We start from the raw sequence: 22,320 nt of genomic DNA on the forward strand, positions 1-22,320 counted from the left end.
AACAACAAGGTTAAACAGGGCCGGATTAGGTAACGGGACGAAGTGAGAAGAAAGGTGAAAGAATGCAACATAGCTTGCATTAGGCTATTGTTATTTAATTATACTAAAAATTTTTGGGCCAAACTACCCTGTGCCTGCTGATGGCAGAAGTCGGGACTCGCGGAAAGATTAGTGTGCCCTCAAGTTAAAAACCCCCAATCTGCTGAAGGCAGAAAAAGGGAAAGGGGGGGGGGAACACCACGTTGACAAGCGTAAAGGGGTAGAGGTTAATTAGTCAAGAATAACAAATGCTTGTTTAAATTTAAAATTTCGTTCAAGGAGTGTTGAGGATTCTCTCTGTAGTGATGGTAAATTTCTTTCATTTCTAGGAAGTCTAGCTTGAGGCTTTTATTACAAACATGAAGAATTTCAAAATCCTCCTTCGAAAACGAATGACCAGAACTCAGGATGTGGTGGGCAAAGGAGCTCGTCTTTTCCGTTCCCTCAACATCTCCATATCCTTCTCAGTCAAGAGTAATCTCAAGTCTACTTTGGTGAAAACTAAAGATCCTATACCTCCCTTATCTAAATCAGGGGTTTATAAATTGGTTTGTCGAGATTGCCCAGCTGGTTATATTGGTCAAACTGGTCGCTCATTCAAAACCCGGTTTTCCGAACACATTTCCGCTATCAAAAACAATAACCTCAAATTCACCCTAACCAAGGTTCTTCCTTTGCCCACCACATCCTGAGTTCTGGTCATTCGTTTTCGAAGGAGGATTTTGAAATTCTTCATGTTTGTAATAAAAGCCTCAAGCTAGACTTCCTAGAAATGAAAGAAATTTACCATCACTACAGAGAGAATCCTCAACACTCCTTGAACGAAATTTTAAATTTAAACAAGCATTTGTTATTCTTGACTAATTAACCTCTACCCCTTTACGCTTGTCAACGTGGTGTTCCCCCCCCCCTTTCCCTTTTTCTGCCTTCAGCAGATTGGGGGTTTTTAACTTGAGGGCACACTAATCTTTCCGCGAGTCCCGACTTCTGCCATCAGCAGGCACAGGGTAGTTTGGCCCAAAAAATTTTAGTATAATTAAATAACAATAGCCTAATGCAAGCTATGTTGCATTCTTTCACCTTTCTTCTCACTTCGTCCCGTTACCTAATCCGGCCCTGTTTAACCTTGTTGTTTTTTAAATTTCCCGCTTTTTATTTCCTTCTTTAACCTTTCCCCTTTCGTTACCTTTCGAGTTAAGTCGTTGACTATATTTGTACAAGATGGCTGCGTCCATTTTCTAATGGCATGAATTAATTAATTAATCGTCGATATATCATGACTATGTTAATTTTGTTCCACTTTTCTATGTCCTAACACCAACTGTTTTATATTGGAAAAATTTTTTTCCTGTAAGTATTAATTATGTTCAACTAGTGGTTAACACATGTTCTTTCCAGCATACTGATAAAAATGTAACTTCTGTACTTTCAATTTCCTATTTTCTGTTGTTGATGTTTTAAATTTTAAGGTATGTATATTTCAAGATTGTTACTCGTTATTAGTTACAATTTTCCTACAGCTTGAAAATGACTTAGGTCGAAACTATAGTCGCTATGTGATTTTATTCACAATTTTTTAATAAAGAAGTATGGGGAAGGTTTAGTGTGTTAAATTCCTATTCAACTGTCTATTAATTACCCAGTAATCTAATTTGTGGCTCTAAGGTGGCGTTCTTCAATTGATAAGATGGCTGGTGGACTTCCCCAAATAAATCTTCCTTGCGCATTATTGAGAAAATCCTAAATTCGGAGGTTTCTACTCTGTGATAATCGATGTAGAAAGCACAATCCGGTAGATAATAATGAAGATAAAAGTAAGTCAGAAGTAAGAAGCCTAAAAATAATTATTCAAAGTCAAAAGGTAAATGCGTATTTCTTAACATACCGAAAAACGGCCTTAGAACTTGTAAAATACATCTGCAAATGCGCCATCGAGATGTCGAAAGCAAAATAACAAGAGAAAACCTCACTAAACTTATACAGCATCAATACCAATCCCAAAAAGGCGGACAAAAATTGTCGAGTAACTGTAATGGCGTGTCTTCTTCTGCAAGTAATGATCGAATCTGGTCTTTGTAAATAGAAGTGCGTGCGCCGAAAGAAATTAAAGAAAACTCTGCACGATCTCCGTCGGAAAAACCAAGAACTATGTGAAAGAAACATATACTTAGATAATAACAAAAAATAACACAATAAAAAAAATTCGAAATTTTTACTAGAAGTAGGGAGGTTCAACCCATGTCTTATGTAAAGCCCATTCCACTGTTATTTAAGCTCTCTAAAATTCAATTAAACATTTCTTCTAATAGGATGATTTGGTTCACTTAAAAGGATACGTTAAAAGGATCTCTCTAGATAATACTGTCTGGAAGTGTGATTATTAATATTGTTTAATGTAAAATGAGGTCTAGTGTAAACAAAACAAAAATGCTAGAAAAAATGAATACTAGTGCGAAATATTTCTGTGGCCACTCGATTAACGTTTTTTAAAGTAAATCATGAATTTGAAATAAATATGAAACCATTACATACACAATGTGAATTATCTTATATAAACATACAATGTACGACACCTGCACAGGTAGAGTAGGGAAGACTATACTAATAACAATGATCGATTTTTATACAGTTGATATGGGTGCAAAATGTTCCTAAACAAAACTAAGTAAGTAACACGATAATAGGACTGTGCAATTAAATATAAAGAATTGCAGTAGATTTTAGAGAGTTCGCCCGTTATCGAAATGTTAATGTGGCAATATATAAACAATTATTGGTCATTTACGTGTTTTTTTTTCATAAGAAATGATCCGTAAACGTCAGTTGCAAAATAAAATTTGTATTTTAAGTATGCTAGTCAACATATTATTATATTTGATTGCCTTTCCGTATTCTGGAGAATGCAGTGACCAAAAACTCATAGATGATTATGTGAAACGTATTGCAGAGCTTAAAGCTAAAGCGTACACCAAGGCATTACCGAAAAATGCGTATGAACATGCCCCTAAATCAGGGGCCGTTGTAGGTCTGAAGAATAAACTTTTAGTGTAACGTATTACATTGCATTTATAGACTATGGAACGTTTGACCACATCATCGTGGGCGCGGGAGCAGCTGGGTGTGTAATAGCGAACCGGCTTACCGAAGATAGCTCACGTCGTGCACTTCTCCTCGAGGCTGGTGAACATGGTACGGATTTGACAGATATACCAGCAATGAGGAATTATCTAACCGATTCCAACTACAACTGGGGCTACATGTCTGTTCCGCAAACTACAGCGTGTTTAGGTAGAGTACCTCGAGTATTATGTGTACTTACATATCTAATGTTGTTCAGGCCTTAAGGAACAACGTTGCAGCCTACATCGGGGTAAAGGGATTGGCGGCAGCACCATCATCAATGGTTTGTTTTACGTCAGAGGGAATGATAGGGATTATAACAACTGGTACAGTCAAGGAAACGTCGGATGGTCCTACAAGGACGTGTTGCCTTATTTTAAAAAGTCAGAGAACTACTTGGAAGGTGATCCCAGGTACCACGGTAAAGAAGGATACTTAAACGTGGAAACCTGGGAAGAAATAAGCGTGCAGACCCAAGCGTTCTATGATGCACATAAGTTGTTAGGAATGAAGGAGTTAGATTTCAACGGGGAAAGCCAATTAGGTTATGGGAAACCGGAGTTCAATATTAAACACGGAAAACGACAAAGTACAGGGAACGCATTCATATTACCTATTTTGAGCAGATCAAACCTTGAGCTACTGACGAATAGTTACGTAATCAAAGTCCTTATTGATAAGCAGAAGAGAGCCTATGGAGTCCTATTCACTAGAAATGGAAAACTTTACAAAGCCGTATCTCGTAGTGACATTATTCTTTCAGCGGGTGCGTTTGGTTCCCCTCATTTGCTAATGCTGTCCGGAATTGGCCCAAGATCTCATTTGGAAGAGACTGGCATATCTGTTGTCGAAGATTTGCCAGTTGGCGAACTTCTTCTTGATCACACAGGATTATACTATTTAGATTTCGCTACTAATTACACCGAAACCGAGCGCCCCTTAGATGACCTTGTGCGGAGGTACATCGCAGGAGGTGGTCCACTGGCCAATGCTTTTTCAATGGATGGTATTTCCTTTTTACAAACAAAGCGATCGAAGAACACAAAGTACCCCGATGTAGAGATTCTAATGATCCCTTCCATTAACAGTGACGAATCCACTGCTAAATTCTGGAATATCGAGGAGAACGTGTTAGAAGATGTATTAAAAGATAATGATCCGAGGCGTAGCTTTACGATAGTCGGTTTTCTCATGCATCCCAAGTCGAAAGGATTTATGCGCTTAAATTCCAGCAATCCCTTTGATTATCCTGTTATCAATCCAATGCTGCTTTCCGATCCCGATGGGGTTGACATTGAGACCATGTATCAAATGATTGAGTTAGTGTTGGAAATGGTAAAATCGGAACCATTTAAGAAACTTGACACAAAACTAAGACATGCGCCACTGTCGGCATGCAAAGACCATAAATACAAGTCACGAAATTATTGGTACTGTTTTCTGAGGCATCTTGCTCTACCTTTATTCCATACGGTTGGGACTTGCAAAATGGGCATCCATCCAAGTAAGGGAGCTGTCGTGAATCCGGAGCTCAAGGTGTTCGGCGTTGACAATTTGCGAGTTGCCGATGCAAGTATTATGCCATCAACCACGTCGGGTCATACTAGTGCACCTACTATGATGATTGGGGAGAAAGTGTCAGACATAATACGTTGCACCTAGTCTTGTAGAATAAATTGATTTTTAGCGTCCTTAGCAATGTAATTTTTTTTAAATTTACAGTCATTCATAACTAAGAACATCATGAATTTAACATTCTTTGCATCGTTTTACGTAGACGCGATAGACATAATCATTTTAAATTATGATGTCTTTTTAACAAATTAAGTTAATAACAAAAAATAATGAAATCTAATTGCTTAAGAAATGGGATTTAGTATACCCAAAACCAGAAAATGCGTTTTATTCGTTTGATGAATTTTCAGCAGCATCAAAAGGACGCATTGCATAGACTATTAGATTTAATCTGTGATAATGTTTATATACACTGTGTAGTTACTTTTATATGTATTTTTTACTTCTAATGTTGACCAATGTAAGTGCATGGCACATAAACAGGGCTAAATATATTATTATTATGGTCGGTGTATCTTGTGAGAACTCAGGTCTAGCCTGGTTAACTAATCGCACGGATTAAAATCAAGTAACGATTAGTGTCTGTGTCTGTGGCTGGTGAAGTTATGTAGGGTCCTAAAAAAAATTATTATTATTATTATTAACCTCTTTTTTAATTTAAGAATTTTAAAAGTTTTATCCACCAGCTTCTCCACCAAGATAGGCTGAGCAGACCACCAAGCGCCTGCTCCGTCGTATGCCATCTTTCAGCTGAAGTTTTATAAGACGAGATCCCTACAACAGAAATCAGCCATTAGACTCGATTCGTATATCGATATAAGTCTTAGGATTCTGTTGGCTGTCCCTCTTATAGTAAAGAGACAGTAACGAATCACTTTACGATCATTCAAGTGCCTCTGTGAGCGTCTCGCCACCCGGGAACGAGCCTGGATCCAATTTTTTTACTAAAATTGGGACGATAAGGGCAATTCAGATAAAATGATTTACAAAGACTCCTGCTTAATGCGTATGAGGGGCGCTACCCCATAATAAATAAAGGGTTAACGAGGAACGTTCCCTGGTGGATTGAGGAACTAGAAGAAACATCGGACTAATGTCAGAAGCATATTCAACAAATCCAAACGATAGAGCACAAAGGAACATGCGAAGAGTAGAGAAGTGCCCTAGTCGAGTACAATTCCGCCATATGAAGGTCCAAAAGAATGACTTTTAAATTCTGTGAAAGAATCGATTCGATAACAACAGCATCGCCCCTGCAAAAGCTTCTACAAAAAGACCACTCCAATGTCATTGGGATTTGGGAATCTTAAGAAACCTCATGGGAAATACAGAGTGGGCGCCTCATCATGAGCACTCACTTTCCAAGCTCACAAGAAGTAAAGCCTTCTTTTTAACAAATAGAGGCAGAAGGTCAGGTAAGACCTCAAAAATCTTCACACTGGGAGCGTAGAATGGGCCCTAATGACCTTTAAACTCTTTAAGGCGCCTGGTGGAGACGATATCCTTTAGGACTCTTCCAAGAATTTTTTGGGTACATACCGCAAACTATAATTATGTAAGGTCTACAGAACCAGCTTCTGCTTCGCTTACATACCCAGAACGTGGCAGGAGGTGCATGTTGTGTTCATACCAAAAGAGTTAGGACGCTCAGTTTGACTCATCAACCTTAGCCGTCAGTATTGAAGGGAAAAGTCTTAGAGCAATCAGCTAAACATCCCTTCCGCGTTGGAAACAGAGGCCTCCCCTCCACAACAATACGCTGGATAAAGTCCATGTTGAGGGTCAGGAAGATAACGGCAAGGATAGGCAAGGAGTTATTACGGCATAGTGTTGACCAAAAGAGGATGCCCTCAAGGGGGGAAACTATCGCCCTTACTATGATGACTTGTGGTTGATGACCTACTAATAGCATTGCACCGAACCAGAAGTGGCCGAGTACCTATCGGACAGTGAACAGTGAAACAGAAATAGGAGCCAGCGGCCCAAACTGCTGAATCTCGGAATCATTGGGACAAAAAGCCACCGTCCTTCAAGCGGAAATCACCGCCATAAATCTTTGTGGCCTCATAAATCTAGAAATGGGTAAGAAGGGAGCAAACATCGATTAAGCTGCACTGAAGGCGTTAGTAGCCCGTACCTGTGACTGCAAACCCTTCTGGGAGTTCATCGCTGACTAAATAAATTGGCAACCGGCAACCGTATCACGCTAGGTGGGTACCAGGGCGTTTGGACGTTACGGTCGAAGTTTCCCAGTTTTTTTTTAGTTTTTATTAATTTTAGTTTCTGTATACTTACTCCAATATCAAAAGAATTATGTAAGTTTTGAAAGCACTACAGAATGCTACTGCTATTTTTGCACGAGTAGGTATATATAGGATTGAGGCTTTAGAATAAGAAAAAGGTAAGATTTCAAGTTAAGGGTTTAGAAAATGTTTGTATTTCGCCTTTGAAAAAGGAAATTAGCGAAAGAACGGTAACTTATGATTATTGTAAATAAACCGTGTAGCACGAAACAGATAAGTGCATGTGCGGTCAGTTACGAGATAAGCAATTTCAAATAACGAGATTTTGGTGATGATTCATTGCTCAAATGTTGCATTTGTGTTGACCGCTGACGCTTTAAGTGCAGTTTTAATCCAAATGTTTGCGAAGTGCGTGTGTAAAGTGTGCAGGAATGTGTATTTTAAATAAATCGGGAATCCAGGGAACCTGAGGGTAAAATTGTGACATATCAGTGCCCAATTTAAACTTACATTACCAAATCGCCCGATGGGAGCTGTATCTTCGATATACTATAAGTATTTTGGGGAAGATCATAGAAAACCAGGTATTTTCCGATTTATTTTACGTTTATGGCATGTGTTTTTCATTAACTTTTTGAGAGGTTTTCAAACTTTTGTGCTTTAAAATTATTTTTAAACTGTACTTTCTTAAAGTAGATGATGATAATGTTACTTTACATGGAAACCCTTACTTTTTATTGCATTTTTGAATTTTGCGTGAAGTATGGCTTCATGATCTACAATTTATGATTTTAAAGTAGGTATTTTCACTTTCCTAAAGAACCATCCATAAAAATCGTATAACTAATTTTTTCATGAAATGACACTTATTTGGTATTGCATTGCATTTAATTTGAATTTAAAACATTTGTAGGGGCGTTAAATAAATTTGTTAAGACCTGGAAGGCGGATTTAACCCCTTTACACGTCTAAAATGAATTCGAAATTGGAAAACTTTTTGTGTGTGCGTTACATGAACCATTTTTTTTTACCTTAAAAGAGTATTTCACCCTAGGATTCTAAGAATTAGAATTTGAGACATTTTTTGTATAGGCCTTGCGTTAATAATCTTTTGAGACTTCAAGAGAGGTTTTCACCTCGGTTTTCACCACATTTTCTGGAAAATACCTGCAGAATTCAAAGCTTTTTTTGTGCTGATATTACGTAAATGTTTTTTGTACCTCAGGTCGGGATTCACATTTGTGACATAAGAATTTGAAACCTTATTTGTGCGGGTGAATTTATAGACCTCAAGGCCGGACTTTACCTCTTACTCTCAAAAGATTACAAACTTGAATATCTAGACGCTAAATGAACTCATTTAGATTTCAGTGGCGGATACACCCCTTGCTTTTAATGTTCTCTATTGATTTTGGGGACAGAGGCACGCAATCAAACTTTTTTTCCTTTCCTTTTTACTGAATGAATTGAATATTTGTGTACCAAAACCTTGATAGAAATGGATCGTGTACCAAGAATATCTTCGCCGGTCGTCCCTCGCACATTTTAAGGTGTAAAACCCAAAAATTAAATTATATCCAAAGAGCAAAATACTTCTACTGTAACTGAAAGTGCCAAAATATTTTAGTCTAACCAAAAATGTGAAATCGCATATGAATTAAAAAAAAACGAAAATAGTTCTAGTGAATTACCCTGTATATAACACGTTATGAAAAAGTTCAAAATACACATTTTCAAAGTGGGAATGTACTTAATTTCCCAGTTTGTAGTGGGAAACGTATACTTATGCCTTTTTATATTTCGACAATCTCCTATCAATTTTAATTTTCTTTGAAATGAAACTATGAAATACGTTTCCAGGGACTTCGAAGAAGGGTTCAGCGTTAGATCCCCACGTGCAATTTTTATTTTCTCACGTACAAAATACGCACAGAATTTGATAAATAAGCAGGTATCAATCAGGTATAAAATTGAATTGAAAGTATTAGGGGTGTTAATTGCTACGGAAGTTTTGAACTCTAAAACTAAAAGGAAGAAAATGTATGTATGCGCGTAAAAATAATGGCACGAGTTACATTTAGATACCAACGAGTTCCAAAATTACGATTCCAACATGGGTAATTTAGCCCCTCATTCCATTTAAAAACTTGCAAAGATTGCAATTTCAAGGTGGGCGTTGTAGGAAGGAGGTTGAAGGTCAAAATATACTTGTACTTTATAAGGGTTTGAAACCCGTAGCAGAGGATTAGAGATGAAAGAATTGTTTTTACTTAAAAATGGGCTTCCTAGACATAAAAATCGTCCGGTTCTTTGATAACATTCCGACAATTAATTTTCTTTGAAATGAAAGAGGCAGAATTCTATGTAAGGCGTTTCCAGGGTTCAGAGTTTGATCAATACCTGCAATTCTTATTTTGTCACAAAGAAAATGGGCACAGAATTTGAGAATGGGTGCATAAATTAGTAGAAATCTGATATACAAATAGGAGATAGATTCTTACCCCGATAAGTATTAGGGGTGTTAGGTAGAAACCCTCTACAGAAGTTTTGGACTTCTCCAAAACTAAAAGTGCAGAAAATGTGTGTATGGGCTTACAAATCGTCACGAGTTACATTTCGGAAAATTTTGATTTTGTCCGAAATCTCTGAAATTTAATTAAAAGAAAAGTAGTAACGGTAGTCAGCGGTAAACTATATGTGCTGTCGGCGGAACGGACGGACGGACCCATGCGCTACCAAAGGTTACGGCCTTGCCTCTGGTCAAGGTGAGCGGTAGCAGCGTTTTGCGCGGCGGTTTCGGAAGCCTCAAGTGAGCTTATTCAGAGTAAACGGCAACTCCAAGAATTTTACGAATTCGGCACATGGCGGCGGTTACTTTTGAAAAACCAAAACAAAATTGCGACAAACTCTCTAGCGGGAATAAAAGCAACAAAACACAAATTAGTTAGTGGTGTCTACGAGAAAGGAAATGCAGGACAGGGAAACAATATCCCCCCTTATAATTAATGGAACAGAAAGGAGCAATCAAACAGAGCGGTAGAAATTACTATGTAACGAAAAGCAAAAGCTGTAGATACGGCGCGGTATGAATGCAATAAAATTTACGGAAAAGTTGCAAGAATTATCTTTGCATAAAAATAGACTGCCCCTGATATAAAAATCGCCGTTATTTGTTGAAAAAAATTAAGGTTTTGCTTTACCAACTGATCCAAAAAGAGGACACAGCAGCTCAAAATATAGTTTTAGTACAGGCTTTTCCAGATTAGTGAAAATTGAAGAATATACCTATTTAGCAATTTTGCAGAGGACTCGGCAGGATATGCCTTGATTAATTGCAATACTTTCAATTTTGATCATAGCATAGTTTAATCTGTTTCTATTTATCGTTATTTTTATTATTTTCTAAGGACTACATACAGAGAAGATTTGCCTTAATCTGCATTTTCACGCGAAACTATAAAAACACACTCCTTAATTATAGATTATTTGTTAATAATCACCATATGCATAACAAAATAAAAATAATGAAAGATGAGCTGCAAAACGTAAACAATTCTCTGTACATTACCCCGAATTATTAATGCCATGATAATGAGATAAATCTCGTTTCGGAAATAGCAACCGATACCGCTGTTTTTCAAAGTTCGCATGCTATCGAGACGTTTGGTGATAAGGTGATCTGTAAACAATGTTCAACATATAGTTCTCTTCCTTTTCGCCGGCAACACTGTCATTTACTTTTCTAAGCATGTTAATCAACTTATTACTATGCGCGGCAGCGTTTGCGTATATTGGAGAATGTAGTGAACAAAATCTTGTAGACCATTATGTAAAGATCATCACAGAACTTAAAGCAAAAGCGTACACCAAGCCATTGCCAGAAAATGCAGATCAACACGCCCCTGAAGCAGAAGAACGTATAGGTATGGAACCCAATGTCTTAATAGTAGGTGTATATTGCATGATGTTTAGATTATGGTACGTTTGACCACATTATCGTGGGAGCGGGGGCCGCTGGGTCTATAATAGCGAATCGCCTTTCGGAAAACAGCTCGCGACGTGTACTTGTGCTGGAAGCCGGTGAATATGGTACAGATTTGACAGATATCCCAGAAATTCGTACCTATTTAACTGATTCAAACTACAACTGGGGTTACCTGTCTGTTCCACAAACTACTGCGTGCTTAGGTAGAGTATCACAATCTCGAAGGTTACCTACATTTCTAATTTCGTCCAGGTTATAAAGATCAGCGATGTATTCTATACAGGGGCAAAGGAATTGGTGGCAGTACCATAATCAACGGTTTAAATTACATTAGAGGAAATGATAGGGATTATGATAATTGGTACAAACAAGGAAATGCTGGATGGTCCTACAAGGATGTGTTGCCTTACTTTAAGAAGTCAGAAAATTATTTGGAGGGGGATCCCGAGTATCACGGCAAGGGCGGATACTTGAATGTGGAAACCTGGAAAGAAATAAACGTGCAGACCCAAGCATTCTTTGATGCGCACAAGCTGTTAGGAATGAAGGAGGTGGATTTCAACGGAGAGAGCCAATTAGGTTATGGGAAACCGCAGTTCAATATTAAAAACGGAAAACGACAAAGTACAGGCAACGCATTCATATTACCTATTTTGAGCAGGCCAAACCTTGAAGTACTGACAAACAGTTACGTAACCAAGATCCTTATTGATAAGCACAAGAGAGCCTCTGGCGTAGTGTTTACTCGAAATGGAAAATACTGGGAAGCAAGGTCGCGGAGTGATATCATTCTTTCAGCGGGTGCATTCGGTTCGCCTCATTTACTAATGCTGTCCGGAATAGGCCCAAGGTCTCACCTAGAAAATGTCGGAATACCTGTTGTCCAAGACTTGCCAGTAGGTGAGCACCTTTTTGATCACACAGGCTTTTACTATTTGGACTTCACTACTAATTACACTGAAACTGAGCGCCCTCTAGACGATCTTGTGCAAAACTACATCGCAGGAGGTGGTCCACTGGCTAATGCGTTTGCAATGCAGGGCATTTCCTTTTTACAGACAAATCGATCAAAGAACACAGACTATCCAGATGTAGAGATTATGATAATCCCTTCCATTAATAGTAACGAATTCACCGCGAAGTTCTGGAATATCAACGATGACGTGTTAAATGATGTGTCAAAAGATAACGATCCCAGGCGCAGCTTTACGATCGTCGGCAACATCATGCATCCCAAGTCAGAAGGCTTCGTTCGCCTAAATTCCAGCAATCCTTTCGATTATCCCGTTATCAACCCCATGCAGCTCTCAGATCCCGATGGGGTAGACATTGAAACCATGTATGAAATGCTTGAGTTAGTGTTGGAAATGATAAATACGGAACCATTCAAAAGACTCGACACGAAACTGAAATATGCACCATTGTCAGCGTGTAAGGATCATGAGTACAAGTCGCGAGATTATTGGTACTGCTTTTTGAGACAACTCGCCGTTCCATTTTTCCATTCGACTGGAACGTGCAAAATGGGCACCCATCCCAGTAAGGGAGCCGTCGTGAACCCGGAGCTCAAAGTGTTCGGCGTTGACAATTTGCGAGTTGCCGATGCAAGTATTATGCCATCAACTGTATCAGGTCATACTAGTGCACCTACTATGATGATTGGAGAGAAGGCGGCAGACCTAATACGGGGCATGATCACGAAATAAAGTTTTCTCAATTGATTTACTATGTATATTTACACCATTAAATAATTCGATCATAGTCCACACTAAAGGTATATTTCTGGGGTACTTGCAACACCAACCTCTCAAAGAGCCTACTCCTCTTCACCCTTTCCTCCAAATTTTGAAGTTTTTCCTTCAATTCCCCATAACCTACAACAAAGATATGTTTCAACCCCATGCATATAATAATGAACTTTATTTTTAAGTAACAAAACAAGTAACAAAGAGCAAAACAACAAACAGTATTTAGTCAAAGTAACCTTTAAATTCCGGATTTCGTATGAAACTTGCGACTTTTTCCCCGATCATCGACGCCGCGATGCTTGGTGGTCCAGAGATGCTCGTTGGAAAGACGCTTGTGTCTGCCACTCTCAAGTTCCGAATTCCGTGCACATTGAGATCTGAGTCGACTACCGAGTCTTTGGGGTTTGGTCCCATTTTACACGTTCCGACAGGGTTAAATGAGCTCGTCGTGAGCTGCCTTAGCTGACAGTACCAGAACTTTTTTGTCAGGTACGCGTAGCGTTTGCAGGCTGGTAGCGGTTCGTGCTTTAGTTTGGCGTCCACCTTTTGAAAAGCGGCCGTGCGCACCATCCTCTGTGCCAACTGGATACCTTGGTAAAGCGTTTCGATATCTTCGTCGTTTGGATCCGATAGCAATCGGGGGTCGATGCGCGGATAATCGAAGGGGTTTTTCGAATTTAATCGGAAGAACCCTCGTGATTTTGGATGCAACAGGTAGAGGTATATCGAGAAAGTTTTGTTCGGTTCGTTCTTTTCTAACGTGGCCTTGTAGGTTTCTCGATTGTAGTTGAAGACCTCTTGCGAAAAGTCGTTTGTATTATTAGAGGCAACCAGTAGAGCCTGAATATCCGGGACATTTTTCGTGGCAGCGTACTTGGTTTGAAGGAATGCTACAGCCTGTGCATTCAGTGGGTTCGTAAATGGTCCAAAGTTGTTTAGGTAATCCTTGACAAGTTGCTGTAGGCTGGTTATTGGTTCAGTGTGATTACTCGTAAATTCCAGATTGTAGTAGGCTGGCTGATCTTCAAAATTGTCGCCCACTGGCAAATCCTGAATCACTGGTATTTTGAGGTTCTCCAAGTGAAATCTTGGCCCTATCCCCGATAGCATCAAAATTTGTGGGGAACCAAAAACTCCCGCACATAGAATGATGTCGCTGCGCGATTTGGCAAAGAAAATTTGACCATCTTTGCTGAATATTACACCGTACGCCCTTTTGCGTCGATTAATCAGAATTTTTATAACGAAGCTATTTAGGGATATATTTAAATTTTTCCTTTGCAAGGCGGGGAGAAGAAACGTATTCCCCGTACTCAGTCTTCGGCCTTTATACTTGTCTAGTTGGGTTCGGGAGACACCCAACTGATTTTCACCGTTATAGTCGACCAAGTGCCGACCTAATTCCTCATTTGCCTCTAGAAATGCGCTAGCTTGTGGACTTATTGGATCTTGATACTCTACGTTCACCACTCCACCCTTTCCACGCAAACTGTCATCGCCATGTTGGAAGTTTTCGACTTTTTTGAACAGAGGTAGCACATCATCGTAAGACCAACCCGGGTTACCGGCCAGAGACCATTGGTTGTAGTCTTCTCTATTTCCACGCGAATGGATCAGTCCATTAATGATGGTCGTACCCCCCAAACCTCTACCCCTAGGATACGAGCACTGCCTTTTGTACATTCCTGTAAATCATCGATTCAGAATCAAGATATGCTATCGGTTCGCACTCACCAAGACAGGATGTGGTTTGTGGTGTACTAAAGTAGTTCCAATTATACTCTAATCCTTGCAGATAGAAGGCCATTGCGGGTATATCCGAAAAATTAGACTGCTGACCACCCGCCTCAAGCAGCAATACTTTTGTAAAGGCATCCTCCGATAGTCTATTTGCCACAACTGCCCCAGCCGAACCAGCCCCAATGACTATGTGATCGAATGTTCCATAATCTTAAACTTAGTGTGAGTTGCATTGCCACAATTTTACACGCTAATTACCTGAGTAATTGCCGTGTAACGGCCGATATTGATTAGCATTGTCGATAATTGGGTGCTTAAATGCTCGATCTTGCTCCTTGGTGATCAAGTCAACGTAATAATCCACTAGACCACCCTCATCACTGTATGCAGATGAAACGAAAGTGCTGCACAAACACACCAAAAGAAGACTCATCTCTCTAAACGAATGGTAGCGCAATTATTTTTATTTATAACACAAATCCTACTCCGCGTGTTAAATACCTCAATTAATTCGTTATTCGTGTAAGAAGAAAAATACGATCACGCTCTACTTCCGGTTTATTTCCTTACGGCCATGGTCACACTAATATTTTCATCAACAAAAATACTGCGACTACTAGGATAGCTACCGCGCACTTAAGCTGGAAGCATTTTTTTGTTAAATAACAGTTTATGTGGCATTTCTGGCAGTGTTAATTACATAAGTAACTTTCTTGTATAGTTTATTGCCAGTAATTAAATTCAAGCGTGAAGATGGTAACTCTCTCCTTCAACGCATAAATGCAATAATAAGATTCTAGAATTTATAATTAATGCAAAAGGGGAAATGGAGAACACCATTAATTCGGTCATAAGAACGACCTTACGCAAAAATCATTTACCATCGTCAACGATTCTACTTCTTCCATTTATTATTAGTACTTTCGCTACGTGTACTTTGGAGACGTTTGAGTTTGCTACACCCATTCTATACGATGGATTAAAGGGTTTCCAGCAATTTCCTACCGATGGAAGTGTATATGTTGGGCGCAAAGCCCGAAAACGGCCAATGGTCGTTTTTTTTGCTCCATCTTAGGATTGGACTATTTAAAACAACCAAAGCCCGGATTTCCTTTCAATGTCGGGCTTCGGTCGTCTCCAAACAGTCAAACCTAGGATCGTGCAAATATGAAACGACCAAAGTTTAATAAATTCGGTTCCAGTGTCAGTGTGAGGTAGGTATGACATTTTAACCATTAGGGACGTAGAAAACGTAGAAACGTAGACCAATTTTGAGCAACAACATGAAATCAAGAGGGCAGGTGGATCTTATAGATATGCAAACAGGACCACAGTGAGACTATAAATTTATTTTTTTCACTACTAGCGTCTGATGGCATCATTATTAACCTTTTTTCCACTTGTAAAGTAGGCTTTCTCGGCATTTGTTCAAAGTGGTTAATAATGTGGACATTATTAACTAGTAGTCAATAATGAGAACTGTCACGCTGTCACTTTTAGAAAACACAACCCGAAATTTCGCTCAATAAACGTTTAGACAAATTCTCTAAAATGAATAATTGCCACCATCCGCCATTTCCAGAGAAATTACATACCTAAAATTATCACATTTTGAAAAAATTCGAACGAAATTACCCTTTGAAAATATTTCAATGACAGAACAAAATACGGCCTGTTTGACTTGTACTTCTCCGCACTTGATTGACATGTTAAATTAATAAACAAACAATTCTGTCCAACCGTTCACTTTCTTATCAATATAATATGTTAATTTAGAGGACTTCAAGTGCTAGTAGTGAAAAAAATAGTATATATACCACGGTAGAGAAGTCTATTATTGCCTTCGCACCTTACACCCCTCGGCGCAAGCGCCTCGAGATGTAATTTTGGTGCTCAGGCTTGATATATAATGTACTATTTCAGGACCATCTAACAAAATCAGTGTTTTTAAAACCTTTGAAATCTTAAAGAGTTACGGAGGTACCTTACAATCTTTTAGACATTTTTTGTATAATAGGTACTCCTTACATCCTCCAATGTGGCAATGGAACAGAGTTCACCGCAGCGCAGTCATAAATGAACTTGCTGATTGATATGTTCGAAGTTATTTATGCATCAAGGGCATTAAGGCATTATGCCGAGGGCGACAGAGCCCGAGGGCTTCCGGCCCGAGGGTTTGTACGACGCCCGAGGGTTAAATATCGAGTAATGCCTGAGTTGCATAAAAAATTTTATTTTTCATCGTTTCAAATAATGCATTTCCAATATACAAATGTAATGATTATTGTTTGCCCAACATTAAAATGCTTCATATGAAATGAATCAAGTAGCATCTTTTTGTATTACATAATATAACTCCATCAATATATTTGGCAGGTCGTTTGAGGGCATAATGAGGTGACAATCCATTATGCCCTTGGGCGTAATAGACTGCTTTATATATTTCATATGACAGATATAATTGGCATACAGAGTGGCCCAACGACAAGTATACAGAGGGCTTTTAGGGTATTAAATTTAGAAATTTCGAAAAATCCTCGAACACGTCAATTTTGTATTCGAGGAGAACAACTTTTGGAATACAAATCACGAACCGAAGTCTTCACACCTCTACGTAGGGAGCTTAACTCCTAAAATTTTAAATGGAATCCTATGGCAAATGGCACATTATTTGAAAGCCAATTTAATCGTGATTACTAATCTGCTTTGCTTTTTAAATTCTATTGATTCCTTTCGGAGATAATTCGCATTTGAAATGTTTTTTTCTAAAAGATCAAAATCTCGAAATAAGTGCGTTACGTCATTTATGGGTTGCCTCTTCAAAGATTTTGAATGTTACTGAATTTCTATTGAGTCACTAAAAATGTGTATTAGCTTTGGTTATTTCCTAATTACTCAAAGTTAGGTTTGGCTGCTTCAGGACGACCGAAGCCCGAAATTGAATTAGAATTCGAGCTTTGGTCATTTTACATAGTCCAGTCCTAAGTTTGAGCAAAAAAACGACCATTGGCCGTTTTCCGGGTTTGCGCCCAACATATGTAACAAATAGTCTGAAATTTATTGTATAAGATTTTCTGGAACAACTTTTTCCGAGAGGTTTTCGCAGTTTGTGACGGTTAAAATAACTAATCATAGTGTTTTTGTTGGCCATGCACTATATCTTACTCAAAAATACCTGAAATAAGGTGCCAGTGATATGTCATCCCCTATTACTTAAAGTAGGTATATATTTCAAAAGGAAGATGCTTTTTATTTAAAGAACAGCATCAAGTGGAAGAGAATCATGGGGATCACGTACATTTTTCAGTAGTAAAAGTTGATAAAATACTGAGACCCACTACGATATTGATATCGCAAGCGCAACATTTTCAGTTGGTATCCCAATTTTAGCCGAGTGTAGTTAGATTTATGTATAATTGGGGCCCTGAATTAGCCAATTAAAAGGCGTTACTTGCAATAATTGCATTTTTTAAGTCTGTATTTCGATCATTACGTATTATTTAAAAAAAAGAAAACATTTGATAATTCTGAAGTATTACGGCTCTTAGTTATCAAAAGCGAATATACTTATTAAAAATCTAGGAATCTCTACATTACCTGCAAATAAGGGATTACTTGCGAAACCATACCCTGTACTCTAATACCTTCCGTAAAAAACCAAGCCAAAACGATTTGCACAAGACAAAGTTAATATCATCGTGATAATTTGGGTGATTCCCAGAAAAAAAAAACGATCTTGATTAAACCTTCCAACTTTTGTCACACAAGCAAGTCTCATTTGCTTCATTAAATTTTTGAAATCAAAAAATTGCATTATAGTCGTATTAAAGTAAGCTTAGTTACGTACCAAGTTTGCATATATATAATTTCAAGAGCTTTAACAGTTTCTGATGCACTGGGTTTTTCTCTGCCTTTTATAAATAACTGAACCGAATGTGATGCTGGACTTAACCGATTTACAATTGAATTTGGATGAATCTTGGCAGCGCCCTAATGGTCTCTTTGAATGTAACTAATAATAAGGGTAGGGTGTTAACAATTGTAGTACTTTGTTAGTCAATGAAGATTATGGTTGCTTGTACGAGTATACAGGCTGTTTTACTGTTACCTAATTAATAATTGAAATCTGAATTTCCATACCAACTTCTATCGAAAGAAGATATTATCATGATCGTTCCACTTAAGGTATTAACGGATGTCATTATTAACTTTTTTATTTTAGACAGAACACCCTGTATTTTATTGTATTTTTGAAATCTACATGACAAATTTCAGTTTTTTGATTTGCAATAAGATCCAGACATAATTTTAACAAAAATTCACTCTTATTTTTCAAAATACTTTCAGTATACAGTGCTTTTTATTAAAAAGTAGACATGGGGATTTACGTATATTGTTTATGTCCCTATGTCTGCTTTTAAATGACAAAATCTCTTCTGAAGGGCGCCTAATTTTATGCATCCAAAATAACTTCTTAAAACAAATAACGATATGGCTGTCATTAATATTTAATTTGCATATTGTTGTCAGTCTCTTAAGGCGGAAACACATTACTGTCACGTCACGTGAGCTCACGCAAACTCACGTTACCTGCGCAATATGTGCAACTCCACTGACGTATAGAAGTTTATGACGTTTATCATTTATGTCTTTAGAGTCATAGTACTGTCACCTCACGCATTCACGACGTGCTGTTCTGATCTCGCATGATATCACGCCTCCGTTATCCCGCAAAATTACATTTTGTAGTAGGACGTGACATCCCGTCAAGTGTTTTCCGAAGTGGTTTCGTCAAGAAAAGATGGACGAACATTTAATTGAACTGGTGAGACTGCACGAAGGGCTATACAATCACTCCTCTGCTGAGTACCGGGATCCCAAGCTTGGTAGGAAATTGGTAGAATCTTAGCCACTGTAAAAGCAGCGACGTTTTCTATATCCTCTTCCTCGTCTGAAGAACTTGACGAAGAAGAATCTCTACTTTGCTTCATCGCCACTAATGACTAAATGCAAATCTTAAATTGCATCGGAAGCTGCTACCGCGCGACACGGTGAGCGCACACAAGTGTGTCTCCTAGCGTGACATCACGCGAAGGTATGCTTGACGTGATAGCACGTGAGCTCACCCCTTTGAATTTTTTCTCGAAATTGGTTTCTAGTCTATAACTTTTGATTGAGAAGTCTGATCGAAAAAGTACGAATTGATTTGGATTCTACGCTCCAAAATTAATAAGAAAAAGTGTTTTCCCGAGAAATTTTGGTGTAGTCGATTTTTGGTAAAAAAAAAGGGAAGGTTATACACTGCCTTTTTTTGAGCCCCGAAATAAAAATTGTCTCAGATCGACACGGAAAATTCTTATAGAATTCTTATAGAATGTGTTTCCGCCTTTACGCTCCTTGAGCTGTTACCGAAACTATACCAATTGGCAATATCAACTTTTTCTTCAGTTGAATACATCGGACACGAACGAAATTAAAAATACAGAAGCCAAAGTAATATTCAAATTAATCAATCTGACGGCCAGTTTTAAGAAGCTATTTTGGTTGTATAAAGTTAGGCGCCTTTCAGAAGAGATTTTGTCATTTAAAAGTAGACATAGGGAGAAACAACGCATATAAATCACTGTCTGTTTCTCAATAAATAGAACTGTATAGTTAGCACATTGTCAAGCTGTTCCCTTAATTTTTAAATTGGCCATTAAACCAGGGAGTTTCAAAGAAATTGATTTAGTTTTCTGGCGCTCATTAACGGATAATGATTTAGCGTGAATTGTAATATTTTCAATTAAAAACGCTGAAGGTTTTTTTAATGATGAGTCGTTTAGAAGGTCCTGGATCCACCCCATAAGGGTAGGGAGGCCTGAAGCTTCTGAAGAAACTAATTAATACGTTAATATACGAGTCTAACCCCTCCCTGTTTTGTAATAACAAAGTTTTTACGAAAGCTCGCTCTTGTAGGACAGACATCTACCTCTAGGCAGAGTTGTAATTTTTGTCGTGGATTAAATATTTTTGTTTTGGTGATTCATTTTATTTATAAGGTCCACCACCCACCCCATTATCGGATATAAAAATCTAACCGCTTTAGAATTATGAAATTCTTTAGAGCGTAGTGCCTTTAAGCGTTGCAAGTGCTTTTAAGACAAACTATACACTCCTTTTTTATACTATTTTTGCAATATGATTTCAAAATAAGGGAAATAAAGTAAAATCATATTGACCTTATACTGGATATAGGTACATTTCTAATTAAGTGGTCTGCTTATTCGTAATTCCATGATTCCCATGGAAATGTTACATGAGGTTTGGTTATAAAAGCACCGTCTTTGTAAATAAAATGACTTCGGTTGAAAAAGATAATACACCGTCCATTCAGTGGCTTGTTGCAGAACCTTAAGAAAAGATGGTGCCTACAAAATCCAAATGCAAAACCCTAAATGCATCAATAATGCTGGAATATATGAAGGAAATACCAAAACACTTTAAGAATTCCTTCAAAACTTCAAACTCTGCGATAAAAAAGTGAATGCAGATTTGGCCACCATCAATGACAAAAGCTGATTCTTCCAAGTTTATCTTATGCAGTGGTGTAAAAAAGTCATATAACACTGATTTGGGTCAATGTCAATTGATGGTCAACTGCTTTCTGGGGGTCCATCAACTTCCCGAACGGACGAAAGTATCAAAAAATCAACGAGCTCGTGCGTGCAGATCGGCGAGGAACCATGGAGGAACTCGAGGAGCTGTTTGGAGTGAGTTGGAGCTGGGAGCTCGGTTCAGCGAATCGTATCGAAGGATTTTGGCATGGCACGGGTCGCTCCAACACCGGTCTAACATCTTTTTTAGAGATAATTACTGGCGATGAGTCAAATATGAAGACAATGGTCATTGGTTTTTCGACGCAAAAGGGATTGTGAACTCGGTTCGCTCCAACAGGTCAGACCGTCGATCAGGTTTTCTACTTGGAGGTTCTCAGGAGGTTGCGCAGCAGTGTGATGTGAAAAAGGCACGAAATATGGCAGTCTGATGATTGATTTTTGCACCACGCCAAAGCCCCAGCTCACACCATCATCTCGGTGACCACTTTCATGGCAAGAAACGCAATGGGCTGTCTTGCCCCACCCACTCTATTCACTCGATATGGCTCCGAGCGACTTTATTTTAACCCCCTGAATGAAAAGGAATTTAGGCGACGTGGAGGAGGTGAAGAGGAAAGCTTGCTGATATTGAAGTAGATGAGTTCAAAAATGTTTCGAATGATGGCAGAAGAGATTAGACAAGTGTATTGCCGCTAACGGAGAGTATTTTAAAGGAGATTGAATGAATTTTGTGCAAAAGCAAAAATACACGCTTCAAAAACAACTTTCCTGGTGCCTCCTCCTACTTAAGACAATAACTACCAAGCTACACAAACCGATGCTCTAATGGAAAGCAGAGGTTCTATGACACGCAAGTATCAAGCATTCCAATGGTGACAGTTCCCTCGGCTTATACAACCCGTATAGGATGTGCACGGATTACTCCTGAAGATAAACGCAATGTCTTGATCGCTATACTTTGGTTTTCCATGTAAATAAAATTACTTCACAGATAAAATTAAAAAAAAAGAGCTAATAGACGTAGGATTTGGTACAAATTTGTATTTACCGAAAATCGTCCTGAAACCTTCATTTTCATGCCTACTTTCTGTCAGGAAATTTGAGTTTCCATGACATAGGCAGAGCAGACTACGTTTCCTGCCGCTTGTCACTTTACCGGCCGCACCGTCACTTTACCGGCCTCATTTGTGACATTTCCAAATGTCTATAATGACTCCTGTCATCACTGACAGTTCAAAAGTTCTATATAAAAATTGAAATGTTAAATTAAA

The 22,320-nt window shown here is 38.4% G+C and overlaps 4 protein-coding genes across 7 annotated transcripts; 2 read left to right on the forward strand and 2 right to left on the reverse strand.

Moving 5' to 3' along the window:
* Positions 1-1,427: 1,427 nt before the first annotated feature.
* LOC116167596 (glucose dehydrogenase [FAD, quinone]-like) lies at positions 1,428-5,240 on the forward strand. Of its 4 annotated transcripts, XM_031482990.1 has the most exons (6): positions 1,428-1,508; positions 1,560-1,853; positions 1,901-2,704; positions 2,987-3,064; positions 3,112-3,327; positions 3,377-5,240. In XM_031482990.1, exons 5-6 carry the CDS (start codon positions 3,255-3,257, stop codon positions 4,819-4,821), a joined length of 1,518 nt encoding a protein of 505 aa, XP_031338850.1. In that variant the 5' UTR covers positions 1,428-1,508; positions 1,560-1,853; positions 1,901-2,704; positions 2,987-3,064; positions 3,112-3,254; the 3' UTR covers positions 4,822-5,240. The 4 variants fall into 4 exon arrangements, with proteins under 4 accessions (XP_031338850.1, XP_031338849.1, XP_031338851.1 ...); XM_031482989.1 differs by having other exon boundaries at positions 1,560-2,704; XM_031482991.1 differs by lacking the exons at positions 1,560-1,853; positions 1,901-2,704; positions 2,987-3,064 and having other exon boundaries at positions 1,466-1,508.
* A 5,432-nt stretch (positions 5,241-10,672) lies between these two features.
* On the forward strand, positions 10,673-12,728 carry LOC116169417 (glucose dehydrogenase [FAD, quinone]-like). The gene is made up of 3 exons (XM_031485503.1): positions 10,673-10,900; positions 10,950-11,165; positions 11,215-12,728. The coding sequence occupies exons 1-3, from the start codon at positions 10,726-10,728 to the stop codon at positions 12,666-12,668; spliced, it is 1,845 nt and encodes a 614-aa protein (XP_031341363.1). The 5' UTR covers positions 10,673-10,725; the 3' UTR covers positions 12,669-12,728.
* Positions 12,706-13,865, reverse strand: LOC116169418 (glucose dehydrogenase [FAD, quinone]-like). Its single transcript, XM_031485504.1, has 2 exons — positions 12,947-13,865; positions 12,706-12,836 (listed from the first exon to the last, which is right to left on the reverse strand). The coding sequence occupies exons 1-2, from the start codon at positions 13,818-13,820 to the stop codon at positions 12,706-12,708; spliced, it is 1,005 nt and encodes a 334-aa protein (XP_031341364.1). The 5' UTR covers positions 13,821-13,865.
* Positions 13,820-14,939, reverse strand: LOC116169189 (glucose dehydrogenase [FAD, quinone]-like). Its single transcript, XM_031485218.1, has 4 exons — positions 14,709-14,939; positions 14,445-14,660; positions 13,916-14,395; positions 13,820-13,866 (listed from the first exon to the last, which is right to left on the reverse strand). The coding sequence occupies exons 1-4, from the start codon at positions 14,881-14,883 to the stop codon at positions 13,820-13,822; spliced, it is 918 nt and encodes a 305-aa protein (XP_031341078.1). The 5' UTR covers positions 14,884-14,939.
* Positions 14,940-22,320: the final 7,381 nt, after the last annotated feature.

The sequence above is a fragment of the Photinus pyralis genome, unplaced genomic scaffold (genome assembly GCF_008802855.1).
Source record: "Photinus pyralis isolate 1611_PpyrPB1 unplaced genomic scaffold, Ppyr1.3 Ppyr1.4_LG4, whole genome shotgun sequence".
Classification (NCBI taxonomy): domain Eukaryota; kingdom Metazoa; phylum Arthropoda; class Insecta; order Coleoptera; family Lampyridae; genus Photinus; species Photinus pyralis.